At 41.3% G+C, this 20,224-nt stretch overlaps 4 protein-coding genes across 4 annotated transcripts; 2 read left to right on the top strand and 2 right to left on the bottom strand.

The window, feature by feature from the left end:
* Positions 1 to 354: 354 nt before the first annotated feature.
* Positions 355 to 4,621, bottom strand: MELLADRAFT_105649 (uncharacterized protein; the record flags this gene model as incomplete). Its single annotated transcript, XM_007408906.1, has 5 exons — positions 355 to 844; positions 935 to 2,280; positions 2,390 to 3,130; positions 3,204 to 3,781; positions 4,375 to 4,621. 5 exons carry the CDS (start codon positions 4,619 to 4,621, stop codon positions 355 to 357), a joined length of 3,402 nt encoding a protein of 1,133 aa, XP_007408968.1.
* Positions 4,622 to 5,557: 936 nt separating this feature from the next.
* Positions 5,558 to 6,377, top strand: MELLADRAFT_62423 (uncharacterized protein; the record flags this gene model as incomplete). The annotated part of the gene is made up of 4 exons (XM_007409028.1): positions 5,558 to 5,712; positions 6,008 to 6,078; positions 6,143 to 6,211; positions 6,283 to 6,377. 4 exons carry the CDS (start codon positions 5,558 to 5,560, stop codon positions 6,375 to 6,377), a joined length of 390 nt encoding a protein of 129 aa, XP_007409090.1.
* Positions 6,378 to 7,066: 689 nt separating this feature from the next.
* Positions 7,067 to 10,357, top strand: MELLADRAFT_85492 (uncharacterized protein; the record flags this gene model as incomplete). Its single annotated transcript, XM_007409029.1, has 9 exons — positions 7,067 to 7,094; positions 7,165 to 8,112; positions 8,178 to 8,397; positions 8,476 to 9,037; positions 9,109 to 9,264; positions 9,364 to 9,577; positions 9,658 to 9,730; positions 9,810 to 10,139; positions 10,243 to 10,357. 9 exons carry the CDS (start codon positions 7,067 to 7,069, stop codon positions 10,355 to 10,357), a joined length of 2,646 nt encoding a protein of 881 aa, XP_007409091.1.
* Positions 10,358 to 14,992: 4,635 nt separating this feature from the next.
* MELLADRAFT_116210 (uncharacterized protein) lies at positions 14,993 to 18,562 on the bottom strand (the record flags this gene model as incomplete). Its single annotated transcript, XM_007408905.1, has 7 exons — positions 14,993 to 16,176; positions 16,255 to 16,951; positions 17,071 to 17,513; positions 17,584 to 17,730; positions 17,821 to 18,010; positions 18,095 to 18,198; positions 18,276 to 18,562. The coding sequence occupies 7 exons, from the start codon at positions 18,415 to 18,417 to the stop codon at positions 15,143 to 15,145; spliced, it is 2,757 nt and encodes a 918-aa protein (XP_007408967.1).
* Between the last annotated feature and the right edge of the window lie 1,662 nt (positions 18,563 to 20,224).

The raw sequence follows: 20,224 nt of genomic DNA, 5'->3' as shown, positions 1-20,224 counted from the left end.
TATTGGCCCTTGTTCCTAGACGCAGGATTCACATGTCCAAATCCTTTCATTTTTCCAAACTCAAATTTTTCTATTCTCGAACTTTAAAACAAGATGAGAGAGAATGAAATGTTACAAGACGCTTCCAGTATTCTACATTTTGATATCGTTCTCGGTTATTTACACTTTTGTTTGGGAATGAGTCAAGGAATTACGAGAAAATAAAAAGGCAAAGTAAAATGCAGGAGAGAGATGGAGATAGAGTAGTAGGGCTAGGATGAGAATTCAACAAGAAACGTATGTCAAAAAGGGGTGAAGTCGAAACAAACACAAACCATCACATTGATCCACTCGAAGTGAAGATGGTTCGCAAGATTAGACAACAACTTTTTTTGCTCCGGTTCCCTTCCCTTTAGCTTGTCCATTCTTCTTTCCCTTTTTTCTTCCCTTGGCGCCTTTACATGTCTGATGTCGATGACATTTGTGAGCATGTTTATACCAAAGCGTTGGGACCTTTGAATCCGCCTTTTCCTTTGCCAATTTCTGACTCGACTCGTCATCGCCAATCTCAGCCAAATCTTCTTCTTGAGCCTCTTCTCCGTGAGGCTCCTCATTTGCATTCCCGGTGCCCTCCTTGTGATTGCACTCGCCTTCGCTTCCATTCTCCTGATTGACTGCCTGGCTTTTAGGTGCTCGGCGCGAGCTTCCAGGAACTGCAGAATACCCAACCCAATCATTACACTCGTGACATAGTCCAAGGATTTGCTGCCGATTCGCAGAAGAAAGCCCACGCTTGGTCTCTCGCGGGGGGTAGAAGTAGTGGCCGGTCGTTGAACTAACACCATGATAGTATTGTTTGTGGTACCTAGAATTATATGGACAAAAGTATATCAGATGTGTCAGTTGATTTTCCCAATTCGCTATCATGTACCATGAAGAATCGGTTGGCACTCACCAAAATGCGCTGTTCTTTAGCCTCAACCATGCCCCACCCTCGCACATGTCGCAAAATCCCTCCTTTTTGTCGTTCTGACCTCGACACCAGATCGGTGTATAAAGATCCTCATCGCACCTCAACTCCTGCTGCCATGGAATCATACCCTCGCCTGTCTTTCCATTGAAATCTTCCTCGTTTGGCCTAACTGCTCCATTTAAGCCAGGAGGATAGGGAGACGGCCCCTGTCCGAGACCACCATACCGTGAGGGCTCATCATACGAACTGTATTTGAGCGGGGGCGCTGGATCGGCCATCGAAAGGCTTCTTTCTCGCTTCTTTCCTTGTGACTGGCTCAGAGGCTGTGTTGATTGAGGCGAAGGTCCTGTAGCTCGTGAGGGCAAAGGAAGTGCGCCTGTCTTTTGACCATGCTCATAGCCGACGACCTCTCCGACCTTCGTATGCTCGCGGGGTTGCTCGTTCCAGCTCACAGATACTGGTCTTGATGACCCATGACCATAAGAACTCGATCGACTCGGCATTTCCGGCCGCTTGCTTGTCCACAGCGGCTGAGTGAGCATAGTAAGCCGACGAAGACGAGTTGGAGGGCGATCGATGGAGGGTGGCCCGTTGTTGGGGACACAAGCTGGAGGTAAAGTGAGCTCCGGAAGGCGTTCGACCACAATATCTTGAGGCCGACCGACTGGCGGCGTGTAGCGAGCCGCGAAGTTTTGAAACCCGTAAGTAGGCTCGCTACCAAAGCCAAAGAGCGGTTCCTGTGGAGCTAAGCTAGCCTCTACTTGCCCGTTAACATATCCAAGCTGCCTTGCATTCCGACTGACCCATCCACGCTTGGTACCATCTGTATTCGATGGATCACGCGCACCCACAACCCCTGTCTCGTCATGTGAACGTCCTCCATTAGGTTGGGGAAATTCGGTCGAGGTTTGAGGGATGACCGGCGGTAGCATCGCAAACTGATTCAAGCCGAGAGCACCGAGTGAGCTTGCTTTAGTGTGTGAAGAGCAATTGTGGGTATGGTGCACAGGTTGTGTCTGGGATTGGGACCACCCATCAAGTCTTCCCTCGTCGAATACAGATGTGGCAGCTGTATCGGGTCCGGCAGAGGTAGGCTCAGATGCCTGGGTAGTGAAGCTGGCGAATTGGCGACTGTATGAAGGCGTTATAGAGTCTAGAGCGTTCGGATGCTCGAGGTCGCTCACGGATTTCATGGTGTTACCAAAGGCATTCGATGTCGAGCCTTCAAAGGGCATGGTGGCAATCGAGTAACGATGACGCTGCTCCCATGGTCTCTGAGGGACTGGCGCCGCAGGGAAAGGATCCGATTCACGTCTAGGCTCGAAATTCTGCTCAGAAGGGATAACAGACTTATATGATAGCAAGGTCCAAGTTGGTGAGCACAAAATTCACATCCGGCTAAAAGATGGGAAGAAAACTGCGGTGAAAAATGCTCACCTCCAGCGTTGTCAAGAATTTTTCATCCCACAAGAATTGATTCGTGTGGTGAGATCTTGACGCTTCCTCCGAATCAAAATTCGATATTGGACCGTAAGTATAGCTGAGGCCTCGATCGAAGTGATTCGAAGAGTGCGGGTCTTGAGCAAGGGGAGCCTTGGAAGCGTCTGCAGGAATCCAGCTTTGGGTGCATGTTCCAGCCGAACCATTCTTATGGTCAAACGATTCCGGAAAGGGAAGAGGCGGGAGGGCGGGGGCATAGGCGGGAGCTTCAAAGCTACCTACGGAGGGATGCGAGTCGCTCTGATCCGTGGGACTCGTCCTTGATCCACGAATTTCGGCTCGAGAAGACTCCGTGGATGTATGGATACCATTATCAGAATCAGATTGCGAGTCGTGAGAGTTGCTCTTTGCGCGATGTCTAGATCCTGTCACTTGCCCGTCCTTGTCTAATGAACTCTGACTGAACAGTCCGGATTCCAAAGGTTGCGGAATGGACGGTGAAACCAAATCAGAGCCTGGAGGTATGAGATGGCTACGGGGATCCTGTGGCAGAGTCGAATAATTCAGGAACTCTGTAGACTCAGGCTCAGCTCCCGATAAATTGGTTGTCCCATAATCTTCGAGAAGCGCTTCAGAGCTAGCAGTGTGTAGCAAGGAGTCTGTGGGAAAAAAGCCTCCGAGAAAAGATAGTGACGTCGATCTGTAGCGCGTGTCGCCTGTTGAATGCGCATAGCCAGCCTGATTCATTCAAAGGTGAAACACTTAGGAATGACGAGCTACAAGATAAGAAGGAAATATATAAAGAACGAACCGTATTGTCAAAGGCGGCATGTGGCAGTGATTGTGGGTTCCAATCAGACTGCACCTGCAACGAAGCGTCCGTCTCTTCTGGGATGGTAAAGCTGGATGGTAGACTTGTTCCTGAAGCCCACGCTGCCAGAAGTGAATGAGCAGCGTTGAGAGTGGCAGGAGTGCTAATCAAATTATGATTGGCACATCCAGAGGGGCCAGTCCATATAGTCTGGTCCGCCTGGTAGCGTGATCGACTGTAGTGAGGTGAAGCAAGTGATACAGTTGCACGACGCGCTTGCTGTGATCCTACTCGTGAAAAAGCAGATACCGAGGGAAGGTTGGGTGTGTGGAATACAACGGGGTCGACATGGAGGCTGGCTTGCTCATTAAAATTGGGTAGGTCAGATGTGGGAGTTGATTGAGGTAGAAATGTGGTATCGATTATATAGGAATTCAATGGATCTTGTGATGGATCTTGAATTGAGAATTGAGATTGATTTGCGGTTGGGTTTGGTTGATCGCTTGTAGAAGTATTGGCTGACGAGGAATTGACTAGCTGATGAAGCCAAGTAGGATCATCTTCAATGGCTGAAAATACTGTGTTTGCCATGATCAATGAGTTGCTATAAAGGATACGTTAGCTTCAGTCAGCTAATGTTACCTCCAAACATAACATGTGCAGTAATTGAGATGCCTCACTTGAAAATTGAGAAACCTTGGCAGGATAAGAGATAACACTCGAGGTGAAAGGATAGATGAATGCAGGACCAAGGTGAGAGGTGGTTATTTTGCTGCGCAGTATAGAAGCTAGAGTTATGATTTGCGTTCAGTTTGGGGATTGAGAGATAGAAGGGAAAAGAGACAGGCCTTTAAGGGCGAAGAAATAATAGGCCAGCCAGAATCAAGCAAAGTAATTTCGGATACCAGCCTTTCCATCTCAACGTATTTCTGCTCGTCAGTCTCATGCCTTACTCGCTCGTCTCGCCCTGTTTTCATGATGCGTCAAGGTCACAATTTTTTCAATTAACCCGACCTGACCAGGTTTCGTATCTCCATATCCCTAATCACTTCTCCCACTTGCACTCAGGCCTGGAGGATGGCCAGGAATTGATCGCCTCAGCTCAGCTTCTGTCTGCTTAGTCAGCTAATGGTCAGGGAGCGACATTGGGTTGGTTGACTGGCTTGCTGACTAGAATCCTGAAAGAGACCGGCGGCGCCATTTAGAGACTTTTGACCGACAGTTGGCTGGCTGCTGAGATGTGATCGACGATTCGCCATCACACGCTTTAAGTTTTGGTAAAGTAGATTCCAGTAAAGGACTAGATCAGCTTCCGAGATCGTGGTTTTCAGTGAGCTTGGCAAGCGGCTTGGAGGTTGGCTCGGGTTCATTCCGGCAGAGTTAGGCCGGCTTGCATTTTCGAATGGTTCTGTTGACATAGCAACGCTAATATGGAGATGAAAAGAAAACTTGATCACTGATCCTCTTTGTCAACAGAAATCTAAATACGGTTGGTGATCCACCGCGTTCAACAAACATTGGTCGAACTGTTCTGCTCTGGCACTTGTGCCATCAACAATGTATCAAGGTATCAAAACATAATTTCCCGTAACATTTACAGCCGTTATCACAATTAACGGTAGAATTCTTCATTGGTGTGTTGCATCGGAATTTAATCTAAAAGTCAAAAACTAGTTAAAGCCGGCTCAAAGTGACAGGTCTCCCAGGCCTCCTTGTTCATTTGGGTGCAAAACTGGGTTTAATCCAGTTTTGACCTCTCCAGATTTAACCTCGAGAGCGACGCATGATCACAGAATTCTACCGTTAATTGTGATAACGGCTGTACTTGCATCCCGTCGATCTTGATAGTTCAACTTTTCATCAATAATTTTGCAATGTGAGGAAGTGAGGAGAGGTCTGCAATCTACGAGATGATGGCTTTTACATCAGTATCCAAAAATACTGGAATCAGTTTGATAAACATTCGGTTGATGGTGTGATGTGAGGATTGCTTTTTTTCCGCAATCCCATCGTGGGTAGATGCGCTAACGGAACATACCCTCCACGCATTGAGGCCTCTTTTCTGAGTAAAATGGCAAGTGATGTGTTTTTTAAAGGAGGCGAGGAAATTTTTGATGATCAACTCGACAGCCGGCTAGCGCGGGTTATAAACTACGACCCGTCTGCCCGATCCGTGTACACCGGATCTCCAGTGTACCACAGTGACTGGGCCGCGCGTCCCGCTTCTCACGGGCCAGCCGGCCAACAGATTGGTCGAGGGTGACTGAGCTCTTGTCGGTGAGTAAATGCGCGAGTGGCAAAATCCTTAAACTTCAACCTCTCAGCTCGATTTTTACTCCAAATAATACATCAGTATGACGACAGGACACAAAGGAAAGGCGGCAGCAAGTAGCTCAAATTCCAATCCCGTGCAAGTCGAAAGTGACAATGATCAATCCAGCTCAAAAGTTGAAGATATGATTAAAACCGAATTGAAGAATCGAATGTTAGCTTCAGGTGAATGGTCGAGGTGGGTAAGCGAGAAATGATATATTGCTCAGGATTGTAGAGGAAAGGAAACTGGGTTCGAATTATTCTTTATGATATGTTAGTTCACTTGTTATTTATCAAGTTTCAAATTGCTGCATAACTCTTACGTCTTTATCGGTGTTAAACTTCAACATAATTTCCACCATTCTAAGTGATTCACTAGACTCATCGACATATCTTCTTTCCTCTCCACCTTTGATGCTTGAAAATTTGATGCTAGATAAGCGATATTGGATAGAATGATACACTGACATCAAGTTTTAATCGGTTACCAGATTAACGAAGAAAGTACGAGAACAATTGAAGGGATCTAGCTGGGAGGAAAATTTAAGATGTACAGCTGAAGGTTTGTAAGATTGCAAGTTGTCATCGATTTCAATTATGGTACTGAATTTTTCGAATTCAAATAGCTCGCGCTCTCGAGGCTGATGAACCAAGCTTAGGGGAATTGATTGAATATATTCAACCTATTGCAGCAGGTCAGTATGTCTTTGTATTTTTGATTATTTTGCTATCTTCGTCTAGCCTTACGTTCATGTGCTTTCTCTAGATACGGTACCTGAACAAATCAAGAATGATATCATGGCATCCATCCGTCATTTTGTTGAAGTCAATGTTGATGCTGACGTTGGCGAGACACAATAGAAGGCATACGCAAAGCTATATGTTGGTTAAGAACATGGTAGCTTCCAGGTTGAACGAAAATCCGACACACTGCGTGATAACTATAAGCACTTCACAGGCAGGACTGGTCACTCAACGATATCCTTGATTATCAAGACAGCCTCAGAATTTATCTGCTCCCTGGAAAATATCATTGCTATCTAATACACCTAGTTTCTTTATGATATTTGTATGAATAATGTAGGATGAACATCGCGCGAGTCGAAGAAGAATCGAGTGTGAGGCAACCTCATTCCAAAAAGAATCCTTGTATAACATCGATGTTCATTTCTAATCAGTGTTCGAGGTTTGTAACAAGCTTTGGAGCTCTACCCCATTTGAAAGGAAGATTCAAGTCAATGAGTTATCACGTGAGGGATGATCTTCTTGAGCGTGATGGGGTCACTGTCAATTGGCATCTATCAATCTCCAGGGGTCCGGACCTCTTTCCTGAGCTTGACCCGACCCCCGCCACCGATGCAGTGTCTATTGTCCACGGACCACACGGTACACCACAATGACGCTTTCGAGGGGGACAGACATTACATGTTGTTGGGTGTATATAATTTATATTCACCAATTTTGATGGCCATTTGCTCCGTGTTTTCTTGATTACCTCTTTCGCTTTGAGCTCAACTCATCCTCGTAAACTTCATATCAATTAATCTCACATGGCACCCAAGAAACGGACTGCTATAGGTATCCTTGATCGATTCCTAAATCAAACTTCAGCTTCATGCTGACATTCATCACTTTGGGTTCCCACAAGCACAAGTTAGTGCCGAATCGTCATCAAAGCGATTACGTCAAGATGATCAACAGGTGGCACCTGAACAATCAAATTCTACCAATCGTGGTGTCTCACCTTCACCGAGCTCTGAAGGAGAAGATGAAAACCTTGATGCTACCTTTGTTTCAGGTGGAGAATCAGAAGATGAGGGTCAAGCTCAACAACAGGCTGGACGTCAATCAAACGCTGTGAAAGCCCAAGCAATGAAAGTCAAATTCAATCCATCTAATCCTTTATCTTATGATATGTCAGAAGAGACGGGTGAACAATCAGATATCGTCTTTCCTCCTGGTTCTGATTATAAATATCTTAATTTAAAGGCCGATCACGCGTCTAGACCACTTTATATTTCACCTAATACAGCTTCACGTAATATCATTCTTGAAGCCTTTCATCCACTTGCTGCCCAAGCTCAAGATTTCTTAATCACCGTGTCTGAACCTGTCTCTCGACCCACGCATATTCACGAGTATAAGTTAACAAAACATTCACTTCAAGCTGCAATATCAGTAGGACTTCAAACAGAAGATATTATTGAGGTTCTCAATCGATTAAGTAAAGTGAGGGTCTCTGCTGAATTAGCCGAGTTTATTAGAGAGTCTACGGCTAGTTATGGAAAAGTCAAGCTGGTATTGAAGAAGAATAGCTATCATGTCGAGAGTAGTGATCCGGAAGTTCTAAGACGATTATTACGCGATAGTGTCATAAGTCAAGCTCGACTCGCACCTGAAGATGCCGGAGCAGAAAACAACAAGGAAGACACGATGGTTACTTTTGGACTGAATCAAGATAATGCACCTAAAAGAGGTGATTTGGTAATTCCAGGTACCTCAAAGCCTGGTGCATCCGGAACTGGAGAGTCATCCAATAACCAAGCCAAATCAGCTGAAGATGATCTATTTGGTGCTATCATCGGAGTCGACAATGGTAAGTAAGCGTGTCACCACAAACTTTGTTCAAGCGCTGATCTTACTTGCTTATTTCGCTCCCAGCCGATGAGAATGATGACGATGACGCTGTACATTCATTCGAGGTCAAGGGTGCTGAGATCGAGAATGTGAAACGTCGCTGTGCCGAACTTGACTATCCTATGTTGGAAGAATACGATTTCCGTAATGATACCGTTAATCCCACCCTAGAGATTGATCTGAAACCAGCCACTCAAATCCGACCTTATCAAGAGAAAAGTCTCAGCAAAATGTTTGGAAATGGGTATGTAATACCATATAGCGGCTTATATCACTATGCGAATTGATGTGAATATTGATTTCATCCTTCTCTTCCTATCAGGCGAGCCCGCTCTGGTATCATTGTCTTACCATGTGGAGCTGGAAAAACTCTTGTTGGAATTACAGCAGCTTCTACAATTCGAAAATCAGTACTGTGTCTTTGTACATCTGGAGTATCAGTCATGCAATGGCGTCAACAATTTTTAATGTGGAGTAATATTCAAGATCGACAAATCTCAGTCTTTACAGCTGAAACCAAGGAGAAATTTGCGGGTGCATCTGGAATTGTCGTCTCAACTTATTCTATGGTCGCTAACCGAACTAAACGGTCACATGATTCACAGAAAATGATGGATTTCTTGACTTCAAGAGAATGGGGTTTAATCTTACTTGATGAGGTACACGTTGTACCGGCAGCGATGTTCAGAAGAGTTGTTGGAACTATCAAAGCTCATGCTAAGTTAGGCTTGACCGCCACATTAGTGCGAGAAGATGACAAGATTGATGATTTGAATTTCTTAATTGGGCCTAAATTGTATGAAGCTAATTGGATGGATTTAGCTGCTAAAGGACATATTGCAAATGTACAATGTGCTGAAGTATGGTGCCCTATGACCCCGGAGGTAATATTACTTGATCCTTCAGACTAGTTCTCTTGGGAGATATCTGATGAAGGTCTCTTTGATTTCTACAGTTCTATCGCGAATATTTGAGAGAAAAATCTCGAAAACGAAATCTATTGTATTGTATGAATCCTCAGAAATTTCAAGCATGTCAATTTCTTATCAAGTTTCACGAGGAAAGAGGTGATAAGATCATCGTTTTCTCCGATAATGTTTATGCCCTTGAAGTGAGTTCCTTCAAGGATCATTCTGCAGACACAAGCTGATATTGATATGAATCTAATCCTGTTTGAATGATTCCCGTGGGTTCTTTTACTTGTTGTTAGGCATATGCTAAAAAACTTCGTAAACTTTATATTCATGGTGGTACACCTCAAGTTGAACGAATGAGAATTTTGCAAAACTTTCAACATAATCCATTAGTTAATACAATCTTTTTATCAAAAGTTGGAGATACTTCTATCGATCTTCCTGAAGCTACTTGCTTGATTCAAATCTCTTCACATTTTGGATCTCGACGTCAAGAAGCTCAACGATTAGGTTAGTTCTCTCCTTTTTGTTGTGCGATTTTAATTTCAAATCCGAATCAAATACTTATATCTTGTCTGATGGGGTACTAGGTAGAATTCTGAGAGCAAAGAGAAGGAATGATGAAGGTTTCAATGCTTTCTTCTATTCACTTGTGTCCCGAGAGTAAGCCTACTAAGATCTCATTAATTCTCTTCATGTTTCACTTACCTTATCATATTCTTTATACATCTCTTCATTACAGTACTCAAGAGTTTTATTTTAGTACCAAACGTCAACAATTCTTAATCGATCAAGGATACGCATTCAAGGTGATCAGTCATTTACAAGGATTAGAAAATTTACCTGAATTAGTTTATGCAACTAAAGATGAACAAATCGAACTTTTACAATCTGTTTTACTTGCAAATGAAAGTGATGCAGATATTGGAGCAGATGTAAGAATGTTAGATGATATAGGAGGTAAAGGATTTGGTGGAAATGGGAAAGGAGCTGCAAAGAATGCAGGAGTTAGGAGAGTTGTGGGGAACCTTGGTGGATTGAGTGGTGGACAATCTATGAGTTATATTGAAAGGTATGTTGATTTCTGTTGCTTAAAAATGCTTTATTTGGGACATGGATTCTTGGTGGAAATATTGAATATTAAAATTGATGTCTTTATTAATTTTTCATGATAGGAATAAGTCTGCAAATAAGCAACTTTCAAAAGAACAAGCTAAATCTAGAAATAAGATTTTCTCTAAAAGAGATGAAGCAGCAAAAAAGAAAAGAAAAGAAAAAGAACAAAATTAATAAATTGGATAAAAGAAAATGAATAAAAAGATAAACATGAGAGGGACAAAATTGGGGTGTCTGATAGATTTTGTAAAGTATTTTTTAAAATTTGTAAATTGATTTTTTTTGGTTTTGATTGAATGAAGAAATAAATAACATAAAAGTTAATAGATGTACACAAAATTGATTTCAAGTTGTCAAACTGTTTAAGTTGATCTTGATTGAAGAAAATAATGAAGATTTCATTGCCGAGCTGAAACCTTTGATTCTCATTTATCTTGATTATTTCATAAGGGCCCTGGTGAGTTATCAAGCTTGATTGATTGATTGGGAAAGCCTTTTCAAAGCTAAAATTCTTTTAGTAATACTAGATATCAGGAGGCCAGCCACCACAAGACACTGGGATCACAATGGTGCATGCATCAACCAACAGCTCCCATCCTCTTGCATTTTATACTGCATTGCTTCACAGCTTAGAAATTTCTCCTTTCCAAACTAAAGGCTGAGGCAATTGTGGTGCAATTGGTGCCAAGTGTTGTTGTGTTGCTTCTACACTACAGAAAATTATGGATTCTCGGTGGAGAATATATATGGTGCCTGGGTGATTCAGCTAAAACTGAGTGATGAAAAGGTTTTTAGCTTGAATCGGGGCGCTGAGCGCTAGTTGCAAGGTAGTAGATAAATATACAGGATAAATCTAAGGGGTGTGCAACTAACTCAAAGGTTAATAAAAGGTCCGCTATGGGGCGGACTAAAAACAGAATTACAAGATCAAAATAAAAGGGAGAGGAGAGGTGGGACAGAATTTTTTATAAGAATCAAGCAAGGATGATATGATAAATATATAAATATAAAAAGCAAGTTGATCTCGAATAAATGGAGAATAATTATTTGATAAGAATTATAGTCCTTTGAGAAAGGTGAAAAGTGGGAAGAACAAGTAGTTTGAGACCATCCACTGGATTATAAGTAATCAAGAATGGTCAACAGCTTTCATTACCTTTTTCAAGTAGACCCAAGGAAGTCTAAAATTCAGAGCCAAGCAGTGCACACCTTGATTGCTTTATAGGTGTAAAATGCAATGTTTTTGACCTATATTGCCATTATATGTGTAGCAAAATTTATCTGGAGGCTATGGGATGTACTTGAACATTGAAAAGAGCTATAAATAGCCTATATGTATTGCTAATGATCCTTGCTTGTATGGTTGATTGTACAAGATCACCCAGGTACAATAAAAATTGTGGGATATAAATAGGGTATTCAAATATGGTTATGGAAATTTCCAGAAGAGTTTTTCCAGAATGCCACAAGTGTTTTTTGGGGTGTGGTCTGACACTATGGTGTTCTGAAGCTTTGAATAACTAACACTCTGTGTTTTCCAGAACACCAGGAGGCTTCTGGTGTTGTGGAAAATGTTGTCTGGAATTTTCCAGAACAATATTTGTATACTGGTAGAAACCTGGAACTTGTCTGAGTGTTCCAACTTGCACTTTTTGGCTGTAGTTGGGAAGCTGACAAACCAGGCAAACCAAAAACTACCGCCATTGGGAAACTTGGACAAGTTCTGGGTTTCTACTTTGTATCCCATAAATTGATAATGTTGTTCCATCAGGATCTGCTTAGATTAACAAAGTACCACACTTGCCTTGTGAGGTTTGGCAAGAAAAGGAATTATGCCAAACTTGCACATCTCATAAACTTGCGGTTGAGGCTTTTGCAGGAGGTCATCTTGGAATCCATCTACATCAATGAGGGCTGTGTTGGATTTCTTGCAAACCCCCTCGTGAGAAATGCAAGAAATTAAATTTCTGCCCAGCCAGGGGCAACAGCAACCCCATTGTGTTTATTCAACCTAACCCCCCAAATGCGGGAAGAAAGCAAAGGACACAGTTATTTTGAACACCTATTTACAAAGTCAAACAAAATGGAAAATGTTTGCCTGATCAAAAAGAAATTACATATTGAATTTTTCTGAAATAGTCCACTCACCAATTGCTTATACAGCAGGATGACATTCCAGAGCCGGGGTGGCTTCAGGCTTTGTTGCTCAGCATCACAACACAATGGGAAAGGAACCTAGCTCTCACAAGCAAGGCAACAAGCAATGGAATAGGCCAATATTTTGTTGTCAGGCTGCAATGTGTTGCATTGCTGTCTATTGTGCACTTATGGCACACAGAAGCCCCTTGGTTTCTACATGGGTCCCTACCAAAGATTCCTACATGGACTGAAGAGGATTGTGCACTCATATCTTGCACTAAGATTGATGCCAGATTGATGCCCTCTTGCCAAAGTTGTGTTTAAAATACTGGGTCCCAGGGTTGTATTTGGACTTGAGGGAGAAGTTACACACATAGTTTTCTGTCAAGAGCCAATCTTTGAGGAAAACTTTAGGCAAGAGGGGGGCACTTTCTGTGGGAAAAAATATGTAATTATGTGCAAGAGTGAAGCTCATAACTTTCTCCTTTGGACCATGTACAGATCCTGGGTGTGGAATCAGGCATAAGGGATTAAAGGCGGCTCCCTGCAAGTCCCAACCAACAGTGTATGAATTTTTAAGTTTGGTGGAAGTCCCTTGCTTGCTAAGCCTTGCAAGCTGAGTGTGGGACTTTGTCATGTTTAACTTCTACCTCCCTCAGCCCCCATTAGGGCAGAGCCCCCCCAAGAAACGTAGAGTTTTTTCAGACACAAGATTCTCTAGGTGTGGATAGGACAAACCTGTGACATGTAAAATACAATGCAATAGCTGTGTTCAAACCAAACCCGGTTGACTCAAAAACCCAGTACACCCAGTTGTGTTTTTGGTGGTAACTTTGTGTATCTAGTGACAGCTCTTGACAGCTTCCAGCCAAAAAGTCAACTGGGTGTACCAGGTTTTTGTGCAACTAGGTTTGGTTTGAATATGGCTAATAACTAAAATAAATGTTGAGTGAATGAAAAACAAGCACATCAGAAGTAAAGCCAATCTAGCTAAGAGACATTGTAGAGAAAAGCATGTCTCCATGTTTTGATGAACTCTGATACATTGTAAGTCTCCTTTTACTTGATTTTGATTTCAAATTCAAATTCAAGTACATCTCACAATTGATGGTTCTATTAACAGCTTAATTATGGTAAATTTCCCCTGACAGTTGATGCTGAAATCTACATCAAGGAGAGGGATTGACAATCTGCCACTGGGATGAAGCCTTGCCAATTCTCAGTCTGTAATCCTGTTGGCACAATCCACCTCATTGAGGCCCTCAATACCATTAACTGCATTTGATTTCAGAAGATGTTGAGCCTACCTACAATACCAATGGATCTGCCTGCATAAAGCTTCTTGAATCCTCTGCTGATGTTGCCATCACCACCAAAGTCCTTTTCTGGAAGACTGATCCCTTGCACCAACAATGACAAGATCTACTGCTCAACAACAATGATAGACCTAGCTGCAGGTATAATAGAAGCTTTCCATAAACTCTTTGACACTTAATATCCATACAGATCATCTGGTCCAGCTTCTCAACTACATAGAATTATGGATGACGGTAAAACTATATTAAATTGTTCTTTCAGGACAACATCTCCGAGCAATTTCTGGTAGTGAGCCTCTTCCAGGAACTTTTGAATTGATTATCAAAACCATTGAGATATGTCAAATATCAAAGAGTTATTGGGCTCAAATTGAGAAAAAACAAAAATATGAGGCAGCTCAGGAAGAAAGGACTTGAATTCAGCATGAGTACAAGCTTTGGCTGAAAAAAAGAAACAAAAGGCTACTTTATGAATGCAAAAACATTTGGAAAATGAGGCTTGTAGACTTCAGCAAGAAGAAGAAGAGAAAATTGCTAGACTATGTCTTCAATTACAAGGAGAAGCTTCATTGTAACTCTGACTGTAAGAGCAAAAAGGACATCATATCAGCTGACATAGCTTTGTCCAACCCCATTGATGTCAATCTGCATATGCCTCAGACAGAGGGCTTTAACTCAAATTCTTCAATGTGTGAATATCTTGGATTTTCTTGCAGATTCAAACAGCAGTATTGGTTTTTTTGTACCACAAAATTGTGGTGTGAAAGTCAAAGTACAACAACTTTGTTGCCATTGTGATGTGATCAACTCTTGTCAAAGGCAATTGTTTTGTTGTCCGGTGATCATGAGGTAGGAGATGATCATTGTGTGTCAAGGGTCAATTTGGTATACCACCCCTTCACACATCTGCTCACGCACACAATGGTTTTCAGTACCTATCAGATGTTGTTACCATGTCTCAATCTTTGTATCATTGAGGGTATACAGCACAATTGGTGATACCATCCAAGAGTTCTAATCCTTGCACTTGTCCAGCTTTTGATGTGAATGAGGATGTGAGCAAAAAGATCCATGACATCACACAGATGAAGTATTTTTCCCAAGTGAAAAATGATTGACCTGAATGACAAAAACAATTGAAATTGCAGTAATTCTTCATTTATTCTGCATGTGTATCCACACTGCATTTTTCTGCATTACCATTGCATTTTTAATCATTTTCAACATTTATTGAAATCATTTTGCATAGTGGAGAAATATTACATCTGCACAGTGTGAGGGAAGATTGCTTGTGGGGTTGAGATAGGATGACACTCATATCAAGATGCTGGTACAGCCTAGTATCTTGTATATGGTAAGGATTCAAAAATTCAAAGATACAGAATAAGACAAATCTTCTTTTTCCAATATATATTCCTTCAATTTCTTACAAGATGACCAAATAGAAGAAAATCATACACTTCTCTTCTTAATCAAAACCTATTAAATTAAAAGATACAATCCATCAAAATCCACCAACTCTTTTCTTTTTCTTTACATGACCTCCAGGATTACTTCTATCACCATGAGGTCCAGGTAAGACTTGAGAAAAAGCCATTAAATTTCCACCAAAAGTTTCTTGACTTAAAGATCCACCAAATCCATTAGAATTTGTAGTAGGTAAATTTTGAGATTGATAAAAATTATTTGGTTCATTTGAGGGTAAATGTGAAGGACTAGATCTATCATGATGGTGTTGATGAGTAGATTCTTTGAAAGGAGTCGTAAAAGGTGAAGTAAAGTCCATTGAACGATTCTTACTACTACGACCAGGTGTAGAAGGTTCTTTTCTAGAAACCGATCTAGAAGGAGCTCTTCCAATTTCAATCTTTGATCTAACTTCACTAAATTGTGTATCATAATCAAATCCAATACTATAATCCCTCGATCTTTGTAATCCAGATAAAGGCGTTTGTCTTCTAGAACTTCTTCCATAATCTGTATCTAATTCATCTTCTTCTTCAACTTCTTGATCTTCTATACAAATATCTTTCCATTCATACTCAGAACTTGGAATCCCAATCTTCCATCCACTCATTAATCTTTCTACTGCATCTACTCCATTATTTTCTTCTGATTCTTCGGTTTCTCTTCTTAAAGAGTTTTGAGTTACTGGTTGTGTTATTGATTTTTTATATTTTGAACGTGATGAATTATTGATTCCATTTGAAATTAATCGTTCTATTTCATCATGATTATTTTCCACGGGATTCAAAAGTTTATCATTAGGATTATAAAGAATCGATCTGAGTGTCGGCATCAGATCAATAACGTTATTATTTTCTAATGATTGTGAGTTTTGTGATAAACCTTCGTCGGTGGAATCTACTTGTGATATTCGAGATTCAGAACGTAAAAGTTCTGGATCAATTGGTGGATCAGTAACATCTGGAACATCTAAACGCCTAGTAAGAAAACGAGCTGGTCTTGATTCTTCATCAGAAGACAAGCTTTGGCTCTCGTCTTGCGCTGTCTTAGATATGTATATCTTATCAAAATCTACAGACAAGGTGAATCATTTGATTAAAAGCCATAAGGAAAACCCCGATTGATAGAAAATGACTTCTTTCGACACACCTTGACAGATAATGGAAAGGCCCGCTAACATAGATGATTTGGTAGCGGGGGTGATCGCTTGACGTGACAACTGATCTGACATCTTACACTCTTTTTCTCTTTGAAAAAGTTCTTCATCCCATACGCGTCTTTGAGAGGGTGTAAAAGAAGTCGTGACCGACTCAGATAAATCGGCTTGATCCTCTAATGAAATCACTTGTTGCCATAATGCTCCATCTCTGGTCATTTCAACAACAGAAAGATGTTTTGAAGTAGATTTATTATTTGGGAAACTTGTAAGAACAAGGCCAGTCCGAGGATTATTTTCTGTAGTTGATAAGACTGGTACAGTCGTAGGATATCCAATCATAGCAGGTGGTTTATCAAATTGATTTCTATCAAGTGAATGTAAACTTGCTACATCATTTTGTCGAGACCATAGAATTACAAAAGGGTTTGGAGTTGTAGAATTGAATCCCTCTTGAGTAGGAAATCTTTCTAGATCTGAGGGAAAAGACATCCTCAGAGTTAAATCTTGTGTTCGATGATGTGGAAAGGAAACCATTGGAACAGTTGGTTTACGATCGTCTAGGACAATCAGTGATTGGGTTGTATTGATCAGACGTAGATGCGGCGAAAGGTGACTTGGATGTCGCTCGATATCAGTCAAGATATGATTATCATTTAAACTGTACAAGTTTTTGTAGTCGTTTCTGGACTAAACAAATGGAAAATCAGGGCGCAAGGGTCAGTTTTTCAAGTGAAGACTTTTAAATAGTCGAATGAGCCTTGGATCATTAGATTTGACTTTCTCTTTAGCTATAAAAAAGAACTCACGTCAAACAAAACGGTGGTCGGCTCGAGACCTGCTCGTGGATCAATCACTTGCACAGACTTACGAAGACCAACGGTAATGCAGTCTTGGTAAAATGTTGCACTAGAACGAGCCCAATCAATCCTTTCTCCATCGTTATCAGTGAGTGTAAGAGTGCCGATGTGTAAGCATTGAGGTCCGTTATCTGGGTCACTTGTTTTCCAAATACCTCCTCGATTATCAACGATGTAACCATACGTGAAACCATCACGCGCTGTACCGATACATGCATCCAAGTGTGTTACCTTCTGTGTATCAGATGTAGGAATCGTGATCAGAGGTATGGGTTCATCAATATTGGTTGGTGGCGACTGAAAATCAGTTTCCTCTCCATCTACTGAGACGTTGTTAAGTTGAGGGGAGCCGAAGAAGTAGGTAGATTGGATTGTACGAGCCAAGAGAGAAGCTATAAGCACAACTTGATCAGTATCATGATGAAGTTGAACATATAAACCATAAAAGATGAATTGGCATACCTTGGCCATTAAAGCTCAAACAAGGACCATTTGCCAATTGCAAGATAGGAGTTGGAAAAGTGATAATAGGTTTAGCAGTAGCAATAAACGTAGGAACCGGAATCGAACTAGAATCATTCTCAAATGGATATCTCATAACAGAACAATCTAAACATATCCAAAAAGAAAAAATAAAGGAGAGGCATAAGTTTTAACTTTATGCAAGAAAATTATCAAAAGAAAAAAGTTAAAGCTTACATAACTCGTTAGATGAAGGACCACCTGTACTGATAAAAACACTGGTTTGATCTCCTATAGAAAACCCGATCAATTTTGAAGCTGAACTAATTTCATCAGATATTGCTTGATCTTGATCTTCCATTATATGTGATAATAACACTTCTTTCGGTAGATCCACTTCAGGGTAACATTCACGTAAATATCCATTCTAAATTAGAAAACCCCATTGATTGGAACTGATAAACATCTTTTTCTTCGATGATTCGATCAGAAGGATGTGTGATAGACTCACAGCTGAGACTAACAATCGATACGAGTCCGTATTTTCCGGTACATCTGTCTTATTGACTGGAGGAGGAAACGTCTGAAGTAAGGGAACCTGCGGTCGAGTAAACACTGTTTAGCCGAGATGGAAACGACAGTCAGTGACCAAGTAAACCTTGCCAAGTTTTATATAGATTGGATTGACTTACGTTCACTTTTCTGTCTTGCAAATTCGAAATCTAAACGAGGTTCCGAATGATTAAATTGGTTTTGATTGTACTTTAACCTAGCTCCAGCGAATGTTTGATTGGCCACACAAGTTTGCGATGGCCATGATTCAGATAATTCCATGAGGAGACGAATTGATTGAGGTACATAGAGTGAATGATGAATTCGACTGCTGAAGTGATCTTGAACTGTTTCGGGTTTGAAGACGTCGGATCATAGATGTGGAAGTTAATGAAGGTATGAATAAATTTGATGGCTGAGCACTTGTGAATAACAATCGACGACTATAAAAACATGGATGAAGAAAGAAAACAAGGAAGTTGAAGTTGATGAAAAATTTAGAAACTTTTTAGCCCTAACTCAGGAACTCAGACTGACTCGCGGGCCACACCATCCTCACTTTACACTCAACTCAACTCAATCGAGACGAGATCCATAATACCCTCTCTGAGTCCTCCTCAAGCTCATTCAAGCCCTAGAGATGCCCAAGTTTCTGGAAGCTGTGTACGAAATTCAATCAAACAAATGATTCAACAAAAACATGTTCGATTGGAGGCTTACATCAAGAAAATACAAGGCCCATGTCACAAATGGCTACGTTCGGACAGAGATCCCAAATGTCACTCTCAGCATATACCTATATCTCCATCGCTTTAAGTTTTGGACGATATCCTCGTATCTTCGTCTACATCTGCCGTCCTACAAAGCGATAACAACATAAAAATACCCGGCTCTTAAGTTCACCCGGATGACTTGGAGTCTTGTTCCCAAGGGTGGAACTAGCCTGATGACATGTGCACACATATGAGCACGGAAGGCAGGAGAGGGAAAAGCAAGATGGATCGTTTCCCCCAGAGCAACACATCTCATGCCACCAGTGTTTTACGCTGCACAGGTTATTGGGAAAGATTAGCTGGAAAGTTCCTATTAGTAACTACGTTCAAATGCTACCTGATACGACACACAAGATGGGAGCAGAATGGACCAATTGCCGTACCGTCTGTTGAAGTCCGGCTCATCCCACCCCGGTCACTTACGTCTTACGAGGACCACAAAAAGTACGGATTTCTTGCACGGCGAGACTAGAAGAGTCAGAGTAGACTTCATTGATCAACCCATCTTTTTTTGGAATTACTCATTGGGTTTCCTCCTCGCGCAAGCTTACAGTACTGAAGTCTTTAAGCGCTCATACAAAACTATCGAACAAACCCCTGCTTTTGTATCCGCGGTCTACTCATGAGAAAGTTGTAAAAAGAAAACAATGGGTCTACAAGGCAGTCTCCTTTGTCATCCAATTCTGCTCTTTTATCTTTTGCTGGTGGACTACTATCGAAGTCAATGCGAAACAAATACAAAAGCTTTCAAAACTACGAAAGAATTCTACATTTTTTGAATTGCTCCCCCCATGATCGGATTGCTTCGATAGTGGGTCTGACTTCCTTGGTTGAACCCATCAGAACAAAACAGTGTGTCAATTGAACACCCATCTGGCGTCGAATTTCTGCTCTTTTATCACTTGTTTGTAGACACCTATCGAAGTCAGTGTGAAACAATCAAAGAAATATTTGAAAGGGGAGCTCCACTCTAACGTTCTACATTTTTGAAGCAATTGGACCATTGGTCTCACTTTCTTGGTAACACCTATATTCCTGGGGAATCTTCGTAACTATTGAGCTGATATCTTACAATATTTCAGAGGAAACATTGTGGATAATCTCGGGGTGTAGTTATCATTATCAGTAGACATTGAATTCTTTAGCTTTGGGGTAGCAGCACTTGAATGTATAGCGTGAGACTCAGAAGTCAGAGACATTACCTGAGCAGATCCAAGCTGAATATTTGTTTCTGTCCGAAGTGATCTTGAACAGATGCAATGTTCGCTGAGGATTCGTTTTTGGATTGAAATATACTTGTTTAGAAACAACAATAT

Source organism: Melampsora larici-populina (assembly GCF_000204055.1).
Source record: "Melampsora larici-populina 98AG31 unplaced genomic scaffold MELLAscaffold_14, whole genome shotgun sequence".
In the NCBI taxonomy this organism is placed as follows: domain Eukaryota; kingdom Fungi; phylum Basidiomycota; class Pucciniomycetes; order Pucciniales; family Melampsoraceae; genus Melampsora; species Melampsora laricis-populina.
Note: the sequence above shows the minus strand (reverse complement) of the source record. Positions and strands in the feature narration are given on the sequence as shown.